The 12860-nt window shown below is 40.7% G+C and overlaps 1 protein-coding gene across 1 annotated transcript in view; it reads right to left on the bottom strand.

The window, feature by feature from the left end:
* The window catches only part of LOC135462946 (U1 small nuclear ribonucleoprotein A-like), a 123938-nt gene extending 111750 nt beyond the window's left edge, over positions 1 to 12188 (bottom strand). Inside the window, exon 1 of the mRNA XM_064740268.1 lies at positions 11357 to 12188. Within this exon, the coding sequence (XP_064596338.1) occupies positions 11357 to 11485 (129 nt within the window). The 5' untranslated portion in view covers positions 11486 to 12188. The remainder of the gene's footprint in view (positions 1 to 11356) is intronic.
* Between the last annotated feature and the right edge of the window lie 672 nt (positions 12189 to 12860).

Consider the following 12860-nt stretch of genomic DNA (forward strand, 5'->3'; position numbering starts at 1 on the left):
TTACCGAAAAATTCTTAACATTGTTTTAAAATGACTAATACGCCATGAAATCTGCTATACATGCATGCGTGCAGATTTAAGTTTACGAAAACAACGAGATGTTAGACGTACATACAGAGCTTTCATTTGAAAATGCCCTGCGGTGCATTACTCGGAAGAGCCTCTCTTTTCCATACTTTCTAAAATTTAAATTACCTTTACGTCTTTTATTTAAAAAAAAAAGATTTCCTTTTTCCTTTGTTGTAGTAGGTTACTTAGTGCGAACAATGCAAGCTGTCTAAATTCGGATACGCTTCAACAATAGCCCTATGGCGTGACAAGACATATTCGGATGACGTCTGTAACACTAACAATTTGCTGTTCATCCTTTTTTTTTTCATTTATTTTGTCTATTTCCATATCAATTTGTTTGAATATATGAGCTCTCACGCAATTTAAACGGTAAATATGTACATGCAGATACTGCGTGTATAACTAAGTGGACATTACAAAAATCTCAGCTGATGGACGCAGACATGCTCCATGTACCTGGGCACCTGGGAATAAATTACACAAAGTAACGACTGCTTTAAGGTGAACATGTACATTCTCGGTATATCAAAATGTAGGCCTATTCAGGGTATTCCATGGGCTTTGACCGGTTTCCTCCAATCAATCAATCAATCAATCAATCAATCAATACTAATGCAATGTTCAGTATATGGAAGGCCAACAGACCTGTGCACCACAATATGAAAACGTCTATGTCCTGTAACGTTAGCGTCAAAATGACATAGGCCTTACATATTTAGATGCTAGAGACGTTGTACGTAAAGAAATCACTACAGGAATTTGTAAGAGAATGAGCCATTTAGCTATGTTGTTATCATACGCCAGACTATCAATGTCTCATCAGGAATCCCTCTGAACGACTGACTGGTTGGTTGAGTGAACGATTACACGTTCGTAATTCAAAGTGGATCACAGACAAATCATACTAAGCTACAGTCACTAATGATAAATTAGTAGCTGTGTGGGAATATCCCCCAGTGCGTCTGCACTATTGTGAATATTCCAAACACGTGATTTCTGAGAACATTCAGCCTTTGTCCTGGTCACATATACGCCTGCAGGTGTGCCAATTTGCGCCTATTTATTCTGTGTTCTCTTAGAAATGTGGTAACTATCGGTTACTATTGAAATTATCGCTGGAGGCGAGAAAAAGGATTGAGAACTTGAGAACGTGAGTGAAGGCAGCGATCCCAGCCCCTACAACCTGCCTGTGAGCTGCCTGCCTAACACTGCTCAACGCTGCCACAGGTGGTTAGCTGTAAGATCCGGCCCAAGACGACGCCGTACAGGGCATCCAGCGCACAACCATTTAAACCATAACACAGGAGATTTATTGCTAAATACATGAATCGCGAACAGAATTTACAGACTAGGCAGTCATATATCGCAGACCGGTCTGTCCCAAACAGCTGTCCTTTTCATTTCTGGTATACATATATATAAACGGACATCAGACAGTATATTGGAGTATTGAAACGTTGAGCTATAAATGGCGTCAAACTCTAGGCAGAATTCACCAGCCAAAATCACACTGGCGGTTGACGGTCAACTCGACAGAATTGGTACAAGCTGGCAAAACAAGAAAATGTTTGATTTCAGAACAGTGCATGGATCATTTTGCTTTTTTATTATCTCCATCTCTTCTTTTTCTATGTCTCTCACTTTCCATGTTGCTCACTCTCTATGTCTCTCTCTCTCTTCCTCGATCACTCCCTCGGTATCGATCTCTCCCTCGATATCGATCTCTCGATTTATAGGCGTTACCGGTTAAATCTGTTTAACCTCACAATGCCAAAAGTAAAACGGAATTCTTCATCCACTGCCCTACATCAACAAATTAACTGACCAGTTTTCTTTTTCCAGGAATTGGTACGGTTACAGTTTTAGCGCCACCCCACATCAATTACCAGTTGGACAGCTGGGTTAGAAAAAATCGTCGAGATTTATTCTTGTGATCAGGTGGCTCAAGGCCCTCTAACCATTCTACCAATAGGTCGCTTTCATCGTGACCTATGTAGAGCTAGTATGTCAACAGTACTAAACAATTAGCAAGATGTTAGCCCCTAAGCGCCACAGGCGCACTGGCTGATCGTATAAAATATCCCACTTGAAATTGAGACGGAGAGTTGTCGGGGGAATGTATAACACATAGATATCTATACAACACAAGACTCACAGATAGACACATTGGCCAATGTACACACGGTCATCATCCAATCACGACAATGTATCCCAGAATTGTAAAACGTTGATATTTTCCGTATGTTGTTTTTTCCTTGACCATATATCACACACTAAATGGAAAAAACATCACTATGGGAAATACTATAAACATGCTATGTAGACATGTTACAATTGAATGCATGCGTCTACAAGGACAATTCGTCTCTCTTTTGCGGTGTATTGATAGGCTGATGTATTGGTGTTTAGCGTCGTTCTCAGGAATTTTGTACTTGTTTGACGGCGGTCATGCTGGGCACGTAGTTGTCGTTTGACTTTGTCTTAAGACTTAAATCTAATATTCAATCACAGCTACAATTAAAATGTTTTGCTTTTAGAAATTTTAAAACTTGTACACCGATTTTTTATTGCAAAACAATGCAACAACCAAAGTTTGAGCTCTTTCCTATCCTAAGTTTGACCTATTAAGCACTGGCAACTTATGACTTAAGTCTTACGTTGCTTGATAAATACGGGTCCAGGGTTATTGACTTCTACAAACCTCTGATGTAAACCACCGCTTATTTCTTTAAAGCTACCTGACAAATGTCTTCACTTATAGCTAAGGTCGAAAAACCTCGGTTGTCAAAGGCTTGATAGCTGCAGCGCGCCACACCGGCAAATCCTTCTATCATATTTATTTATTTGATTGTTGTGAAACACCAGTAACAAAACTCACCACTTTTCTTATGTAAGGTATTTATGCTACTACTATATTTGTTACCTTTGTTCAATGCGAAAGAAGAATTTTAGAATTCACTGGCACTCAAATGAATTCGGGTTTCCTGTTACAATGCCGTGACGCTCACATGAAATAAGTTAATATATATGTATATACATAGATATATGGTTTACGTTGCACGGGCCGGTATACATCGTCATCCATATTTATTACTGCGGTGAAATATCAAGATGTCAAGACCAAGATCGATGCATTGTTGCATAAATACCTATTCACAGCGATGCCAGTACTTGACAATAAGTGACCAAAGATGTTTGGTCATCAAAACCTCTCCGCGAAGGTGGGCTGAACAATGACTTTAAGATGGAAACTATCATGGCGGGTGATTAAGCGTTAATGGCATAGTGGCTTTTCCCTTCCAATAAAAGGAGCAAAGAGAACTACACTTTCTTCAGAATGTTACGGAAATTATTTTCCTCCACATGACCATTCCTTCATTTTATCCTTCGAGACGATGGCATAAAAATGTTTCTCTTTTCTTGTCATTCCTTGAAGAAAAAAAAAACTGCTCTGTACGAAAATGCGTCACGTGCCAAGATTTTTGACGATTCACAGCCACTAAGTTACCGATGTCTTGTGGAAAACAGCGCCCCCTATTGTTAAGTTAGCACAACAAGATGTGTTTCTTTTTTCTCTCGCCTATCTCTATATTCTCGCATAAACACTTTTTGCAACATGTGACTTTCTTACATGAACATCCTCACAATCGTAATCGCTCCTGTCACGTTTGTATTCGAGACCGCGTACATCCTGGCACTTCATTCGCACGAGGCAGCGACAAACACACGAAGAGGTGGAAGATAACATTGTAAGGTGTTGGGAAATGCACGACGTTGGACGATATTCGGAGAAGCACGGCTGATAACAACCAGAAATTATAGCGTCTAAAGACAATATAACAAAGTATACAGCATATTTAAACTGCGCAGATCAACAAAACCAGATTTGAAACGTCATAGGCGGTGAAGCAGAGTTTAACTCCTATATTATTTAGACCATGTTTTCACCCCCGTGTATGCGCGAGCAAAGTGCGTTGGTGCGAGTAAAACGACAAACTCTCCGATGTCCGCGGTCTCGAATGTTGGAGGATATATCAGGTCAAGTCTATAGTACTCTTGAGTTTATTATCGCCCCATCGGTCTCTGGAAATAAAAGACCAACTGGAAGCTTCTATTACACTCTCTACAAGTCAAGACTCTCCAGACCTACAAGACATTTGATACGCACCAGCTGGGACTATATGTATACAGGCTACGTTGAGAATTAGACCATGCCCATTAAATTCAAGTCAACGATGGCAGAGAAAGTAATACCTGCACATTTTGTGGAGGAGACTACATAGTCAGATTATTTGTTTCCACACGTGAAAACGGGCCCCTTTATTCCCAATCTATGGCGCATGCGCATTTCAAAAATGCCCCCTCCAGCACGAATAAGACGTTTATACAACATGTCTCACTCCAATAACAATACTCGGGCTGAAAATATAGAGTGCAATGTCCACCGAGCAGGTTTCCGCTATGTTATATTCTTATGTGGAGATTTATCGTAGACTATACTCGAAGCCCACGCCCACGTCCATCCCTGAGGGCATGTGCACAGGCTTGTGTTGACACATGAGCTTGAGTTCAATACTCCGTCCATTTCAATGCCGAGTTAAAAGCCGATCGTGCTTGATCCTGAGGAGTTTATGCCGTGTATACGAGGGCGTGTCCTAAAAAATCCCAAACGTGTTAATAATGGTGCCAGTTGTGGATTTATCATCAAAATCATTTTGTCTAGCTCATATGTCCTCATTCCAAGTGGAATATGAAAATACATGAACATAACTTCCAAAACCTTTATTTTATAAAGATGGAAATTTGAATGCATGCATGTAGGCCATCTTGGCTATTATATGTCCCCTCTGACAAAAATAAAATGGTAACTTACTATATTTCCAAAGTAAAACAAAGGCAACTGAAAAAAAGCCGCAGGTAACATAATACAAGCGTACCATAGCTGTAGTTCACCCAGAACCCTGTATAAGACCAAGGCACGATAATTTCTAAGAATTGCACCAAAACGCATTTTAAACATAAAATTCAATAGACAAATGTATACTAGGGCGAGTACACAATGTTAAATTTTTGTTTTATATCAATGGTTTATAAATGTATTAACACGTTTCACTTGCTTTCATTAAATGAGGTCTTCTAATATGTGGCTGGCCCATATGTCAAGATTACGTATTGAAATTTAACCCATTTAATTAAAGCGAGGTTCCACGGGTATTGGATAATTTACGGCAAGGAGTCACACCGCGCCACGCCCCTTTTATAACATCACACTCGAAATGAACAGGATACATGGGGTGAATAAACGGAAAAGCACCCAGGGCACTTTAGCATGTTATATAGCTTGCTGGGAAAAAATCAGTGGTATTTTTTAAACAGTTGAGAAACACTGGCGAAGACGCAATTTTGGGAGCGCCGATGCACGGAAAATCTCTGTTAAGAGACCAAGCAAATGGTCACATTTCATTTATTTTCTTATATTTATTTCTAGATTGTATGATATTTGAAAAAAAAGCTATAAGATAAAATGAATATTTTATTACTGACTATTAATATAAGTCATTCTGAATTTGGTTTGGTTTCGTTGTTGGACCTGAAAGCCAATTTGGAACGAGTACTCGTAAAAATATGTACTACTCATTAAGACTTTTACATGGAAGCAAGTATGGGGTCAGTCGTAAAAATAAATCGCCTACGTAACGGACAAAGAGATAAATACGCAAATTGTATGCGATACATCTGTTTCATTCCCCCCTTGCGGCCAAGAACCGATTATGAAATCAGTAAATCCAGTCACGTCTGTAGATGGTCTGTAATGGCTGCCATCCTTAGGTAAGTTTGTGTATACTGACCATTGTATTTATTCCCTTACCAGCTAAGGGCCTCTGCCCAGCTTGCGACACATCTAACAATAGACACCCAGTGTGCAATACTCAATCTTACACCAAAGATGGCTGTCACTGCAGCAAACCACCTATAACATTTCGGGTTAGACAGTGCCCATCGTGTATATGGTTACTACATGTTTACTGTAAACAAACCATTACGTATTTCCATATTGAACATGGAGCATAATACTTGTGTTAGAAGTATGTAAACTATATCCGTGACCTTTAGAAGAACCCTTTCTAACGTAGTGGTGTAAGGTTTCGTATGAAGTTCGCGTACAATACACATGCATCTGGTTAAGTAATCTGAAGGTCGTGTACACGGTTCCATGGTGTACATAAAAGAATAAACCAATTCTCAGAATTCATAATTCCATTAGATGTAAAATAGTTTACTGGTACATGAATGCTCTTCGGTGCGCCGTTCTTTTACATGGAAAATCATACTTCACCCATATTGTACGTTTTTTAAATACAATCTTCCACTTTGGTACGTAGACCTAGAATAATAACGTTTTGGCAAATATTTTTTTTTTTATATTTACATAAAAGAGATATACTGCAAGGTAGGAAAAATTACGTCAACTTACACGTCAACCTTCAAGTTATACATATCAAATTTTCAGTTGTTTGCAGGGAGGTTTTAGATTTACGGATTCCAAAATTTCTGAAAGTCATCCGAATAAATTTTTGTATACTGCATACTCCCTAATAACAAACCATCTTTTGTTCCCAGCGAAATTGTTTTTATAAAACTGTCACGAAATAGTGCGATTTATCACAAAATATATTAGTTTTGCACTGGTACCTATACCCTGTAGAAACTCACCACGCTTAAACCATAGGTAAACACGATTCAAACTGTGTACAGTACTGCTTACTGGTAAAGTACACTAATTAGTTACCCCTAAACACATTGTTACACACTAGCCGTATACAGTGTCCTTTGTGTGGCGCGTGTGAACAGTCTGTTTGTACACACACTATAATCCACGTGTACACAAAGTCACCATTGTTCACAGAGACGTTATACATGGTCACGTGCGTATACTGCCAAACAGTGTAGTCAATCGTACACACATACCGCGATACCTCTGTGTACTCTCGTGCGTTGCTATGTTACGTAAATTTCGACACATTCTTTTGAAATGACCATGCATGCCTTTCCAATGATATACACTTCTCACATATGTCGAGAGTTCTAAACAGACTTTACGTTCAACGTTTTCTTCTGATTATAGAACATTAGTTTATCGAACAGCAAAAATTCAAAAAAGTCCTATAGCCCATTCGTACGAGCAACAATATACAGTGAATACTATCTTTGCTACAGCACTGACTGAAGTGCTATATTCACATGAACGGTACAAATTCTATACAATACTTAACGCAGTACCAATAAGCTACACAATATTCATAGCATTACAAATGCTATATCCAACACTCACTAAGGTTATTCATTTCATACAATCTACACAAAACACTATTTTATAATACTCTATGGGGCTTCCGTGACACAGGAGCCTTTCACCAATGTGGTCGCTGTGAGTTCAAGTCCATCACATGCTGGCTTCCTCTCTAACCGTACGTGGGAAGATCATGCGGCAACCTGCGGATGGTCGTGGGTTTCCGCCGGGCTCTGTCCGGTTTCATCTCACCATAATGCTGGCCGACGTCGTATCAGTGAAAATATTCTGGAGTACGGCGTAAATTACCAATCAAATAAACAGATAAATAAATAAATATAATACTCTACACAACACTTACAGCATTATTTATTTTATACAATATCTGTAACCCCTTTGAGGGTATGAGATGTGGCTGGGCGCAATCAGTCTGATACGGTATTTACAATACGTACGGAGCAGGCCATCAGCTACCGTTATCAGCAGTATCGAATTTATATACAATACAACATGCATGTGCACCGACTGACTGTATACGAACTTTATAGGCCAGCGTGTTTGTGAATACATCTCCACAAAACATGTGCTGCCATGTAGTCAGTCTGAGTTACCGTTGTAGACGAAATCTCAACACAAACACAGCATTTATCACAACAAATAACCCTATATAGAATGACAACCATTCAGTCATCGTGTTTGTCATGTGTTATCTCACTTGTAAACACACCTGATTGTGTTATGATAACATGTTTGGTGGCGTGGTTTGGGTTTGGGTTTGGAATTGTGCGGGGAGGGGGTTTGGGGTTGGGGGGGGGGGGCAAAATAATATCTGAAATGTCCTTTTTGACTTGTTACAGATTATATTTTGTTGTCATTTAACTATATGTCAGACTTCAACTTAAAGGTGTATCATAGACCATATATGTCAGTTTCGAAACAACGTATTCTGTAGTTTTGCGTTGTGTGAGACTAAGTTGAATAAGAAGGTTAAGCTGAATGAGAAGGTTAAGTTGAATAAGAAGGTTAAGCTGAATGAGAAGGTTAAGATGAATAAGAAGGTTAAGATGAATAAAAATATCAACGAGTTTCCAGAGGTAGAAAACTACATCATGTGGGGAATGTTACATAATTTCTTTTTTTAAATGTATTTACATATTACACATTATTTACGTAAGAAACAACGTAACAGTGCCAATATGAAGTTGTTATGGCAATCAATAAATTCATTGAATTATTTGACTGGCGTTTTACGAGTATTGCACATATACGCGGGCGTCCAGCATTATGGAGTGAGGAAACCGGACAAATCCCCAGGGAACCCACCATCATCCGCAGGTTTCTGCTAAACCAGAGTTCAACTAATCAAGGCTCCTTGTTTCACGTGGACAGTGCCTTCTTGGTTGGGTCTACCCAAACGTCAAGAATGACAATGGTAAAAACAAAGAAAGGAATCACAAATGTTCATCTAAAAAGTTGTATAAAAGTAAGATTAAGTCTTCATATTTCAAAGAAGATAACATTTACGACCTGTTATTCGATTTCCCGACATGAAAGGAAGTAAACAACTGTGTGTCGTGGACAACGAGTTAGAAAAAGCAGTTGTTATCTCCTTGCATTTGAAGTTTCATGCATTATGATATCTGCATTGGAAAAATGTCACACGCACGTTACGTAATACGTTGAAAGTATCAGATGCGGTTTGTTTATCTCCTTACATTTTATCGACTAGTTTTAACATGTACATTTTCTTTCTTTGGTATACAAATGAAGAAGGCTTTGTACAAAACCAGAAGGGCTATAAAACCTAGACTATTTCGTTAAACTGGGAGGTGGGGGTGGGGGTGGGGGGGGGGGGATACGGAGCTCACCTAACAATAATATTTTTGCTGGTCTGTTAGGGTAAGCCGAGGCACGGTGTGTCAGCGCGAACCGTCCGCCCTGCCTCTCGTGCTTGTACCGGAGGGTGAAATCCCACACTACGTAATGACGACCGTGCAGCACGCACCGTTGCTTTTCCACTGACACACACACAAGCTCGGGGTCGTCCTATGCACAATTTTGTACATTGTCAGTTCAAACCGAACATGGGTGAGAGACATACAATAGTTCAGTCTCGACTTGGGTAATATCTGCACCAATGAATACCGAATAGCCAAAATATAGGCCACACTGCATATTTGCGCATACAAATACTTCTATGGGCGGCAGGAATACTCTATACAAGTCTTCGGAGTCAGAAAAGTGCATATGATTAGAGGTAAAAACGGGGCTTTTTGTGTAGGGTCTCGAATTTATGAAGGGTCTCGAATTTAAAAAGCGCCTCTAATTCAATACGTTACATATTTAGCTATACCGTGAAAAGCGTTTAGCGCACTGGACGCGGAATAGCGGGCATTCACCAACAATACTAAAGGCTTAGGCCCATAAGTGTATTTCACCTCCATTTTAACAGGTAACCTACACAATATACCTGTAATCAAGTTGAACAGGTGTGCATATATACATGCACACGGTGTTCATATTCAAATGGTTGAGTGTATAGGTATATATTTAGGTATATACCTGACGGGATTAGTCTCGTGCATGTTTTACCTACATTAGCCCTACCCATTTGGGTATAGTCTAGCGATCGTGTATAGCTTACAAATAAACCATGTATTAGCATGCTTGGGAACATGCAGGGTTAGGTCTAAATACGCCTTGCCCGATTTCAAGGAGTTTGCAACTTTCATTGTACTTAGGTGTCCACTGTTTCTGAAGCTGGACAATGTGGATGTCCAAAACTTTAAAACTGGACAATGTAAATGAAAGCGGTCAACAGTGTCACAATTTAGCTGTAACATGTACCTCTGTGTTCTTTTAATCTATCTCTGCATAGCTCCACTCACTGAAAATTTCTATTGTCCTTGATCAAATAAATCTGCCTCGTGCAACGCTCTGAATGCGGATATATGTGGGTACGCAATATAGGGGAAAATATTACAGTATAATTTATATTATTAAATAATCAAAGTCCTGCCTTAACAAGTTAAAATCAGCACATTTTGATTATATCTCTTCATGCATGCACATAGCGTCCGTGAACAGGCTTGTTACAGATGTTAAAAATGTATGACAAACGTTGAAAACGACTGTTGTGCATCTACCGGCAGTAGACCAAAGGGCGGTGCCTATGGTCAGTTGCGCTAACTGTGCGTGAGTCAGTGCCGGTATATCAACGCCTGCTCGTCCGACCCACGCGTCTGCACAGGTGAAAATGGTTTCAGCCTTGGGCAGGTATATAATAAATGTGACGGGTAACATGTTTGTAGCGAGAGAAGCCCTCCATCAGGTATATGTGCGTGTATGAAGAAAATCTATAATATTCCAGGTGTGTTTCAGTGCGGTGTGTTTCAGTACACTGTATACACGCTGTGGTCTATGGGAACCACATCTGAATCGGCGAATCTGCAAACCGGCGGGATAAGGATAAGGGGCAGGGGCGGGATAAGGAACAAGGACCAGAATACATGCCTTGTTACGTGTAAATGATAACATCACACATAGGCTCGTGAATAAAGAGCTGGTAAGTTTACCTGGGTCAGGAAGAAATATGGGTAATCATTCCAATCACAGGTACACATCATGAGGGTATAAGACATTATTCCTGTATAATGTCGTACACTATAATGGACACACTGGACATTTCAGTGTATACGCTGCGGACAAGATCGGAAATGGCGTAGGCCTATCAGTTGTGTTATGGCGTGATCTATTGTATTGGTGATGTCAGTATCTCCCGTATAGTTACGTAAGGAACTGTGAGAGTATTTGCACACCGATAAATCGCGATGCTTTAAACAAAAGCAAGACATATACCTCCGCGTAGTTTAAACGATTGTCCATTCGATTTGAATTGAAAAAATGAAATTAAGGTAACAACCGGAAACTGAGCAAAAAGAGCCAAAAAAAAAATTTCGATACATATATATGAAGTCAATGACGTTCACTCACCTCTTCTTCTGGGGTAGTGTTTACGGAGTCCATACTTTGACTGAGTGTCATCGCTCCTTCGGTGCTCAGGTCGTTAGAATTATGCTGTGCCATTTCCAAGCCAGTGGTGACGCGCATTTCTGTTAGCATGATCCTAAGTACGTTTCACTTCACAGGCTTTAAACCTTTCTCGTCAGTTATGCAGAAGACAGAAAGGAGAAGATAAAAAAAAGATCCAAGATACTCGATCCCAGGTAAATTTTTGATTCAGCAATATTTTTTTTCGTCTTAAATAAAGGCGTGTTTTAAGAAACAGCACACGTGCTCCTATAGGCTATATGAGGAGTAGTGGTGAGTATATGCACGCGAGCTTTTCCCAATCAGGCTGAAAACTCTTGTTTGCTGTACCTCTCTCTCAGGTCCGCGTTCTGCTCGGACTGCGGCCACTCAGGTGGAAACCGTCTCTCTCTCTTTCTCTCCAGGTGGATTAATGAGCAAGTCAGGTAAAGAAATACAACGGTCCAGTATATAAAACCTCTACCTGTATCTGGGCACAACACTAGCTGGCTTGGTCAAGGGATTACACTAAACACTAATCCCGGCTTATCCTGCATGTGTTTGGTTCTGTCACAGGGTAGAGCGGGTTAGCCAATAGAGACGTCGCTGTGTAGAGACGGGCAGGGTTGATTGGCAGGAATCGACGAGCGTTGGTGTGCGTACAAGTTTAACTGGCACGGATGTTGATGTCACTCCAACTCGATGACATGAAATGACGGCTGGTATCTACGCTACAGTCACTAATATATAGCACTTGTCATAGACAATTCCCCAGCAACACGCGGCGCGCCTTGTCCGTGTGCATAGATAGCTATGTAGATACACACGTTACACGAAGCTGTGGCTTAAGGAATAGGCTAGACTATATAGTTATTTAGTACGCCTACTTTTGGTCCCAGTAACCACGGCTCCGTGAATTCTGACTGCTCGGTGTGGTTCGGTGGCGCCCGTGTATACCGACCGATCACCGCTGCTTGTAGCACCGACGCAGCGAGGTGAGTATTACAAACAGCACCTAAACAAACCCGCCGTGAAAATGGGCCTCGTCCACGGCTGTTGATCGCAGCTGAGTTCCGCCTGTGTGAGCGCTCTCTACTCCCGCAGACAGTACGATAACACGCTATCCACACACCGTACTCGGAGTTTCGCCTAATGCCCTGCTGATATTGCGCTGCGCTGGAGATTGCTTGATCGCTGATCAGACTTAACCGTTCGTCTAAATAAACAGATCCTTACACACTAGCCCAGCGATAATCTACCTTACATTACACCGGGGCCTGAAAGCGTGGGATTATTTCTTTTGTAGCACGCGGAGAGACCGAATTACGCCTGTCAACAGGCGCACGTGAGTCTTCGGTCAGTCCAATAAGGTGTATTTGTGGGGGGGAGAAACGAGGCGCTATCAACAGTTCGCCCGTGGGTGGGGGGAGGGGTTGTGTGCCATGCATGGATCCAGCAGTGTTTATTA

The sequence above is a fragment of the Liolophura sinensis genome, chromosome 2 (assembly GCF_032854445.1).
Source record: "Liolophura sinensis isolate JHLJ2023 chromosome 2, CUHK_Ljap_v2, whole genome shotgun sequence".
NCBI lineage: Eukaryota > Metazoa > Mollusca > Polyplacophora > Chitonida > Chitonidae > Liolophura > Liolophura sinensis.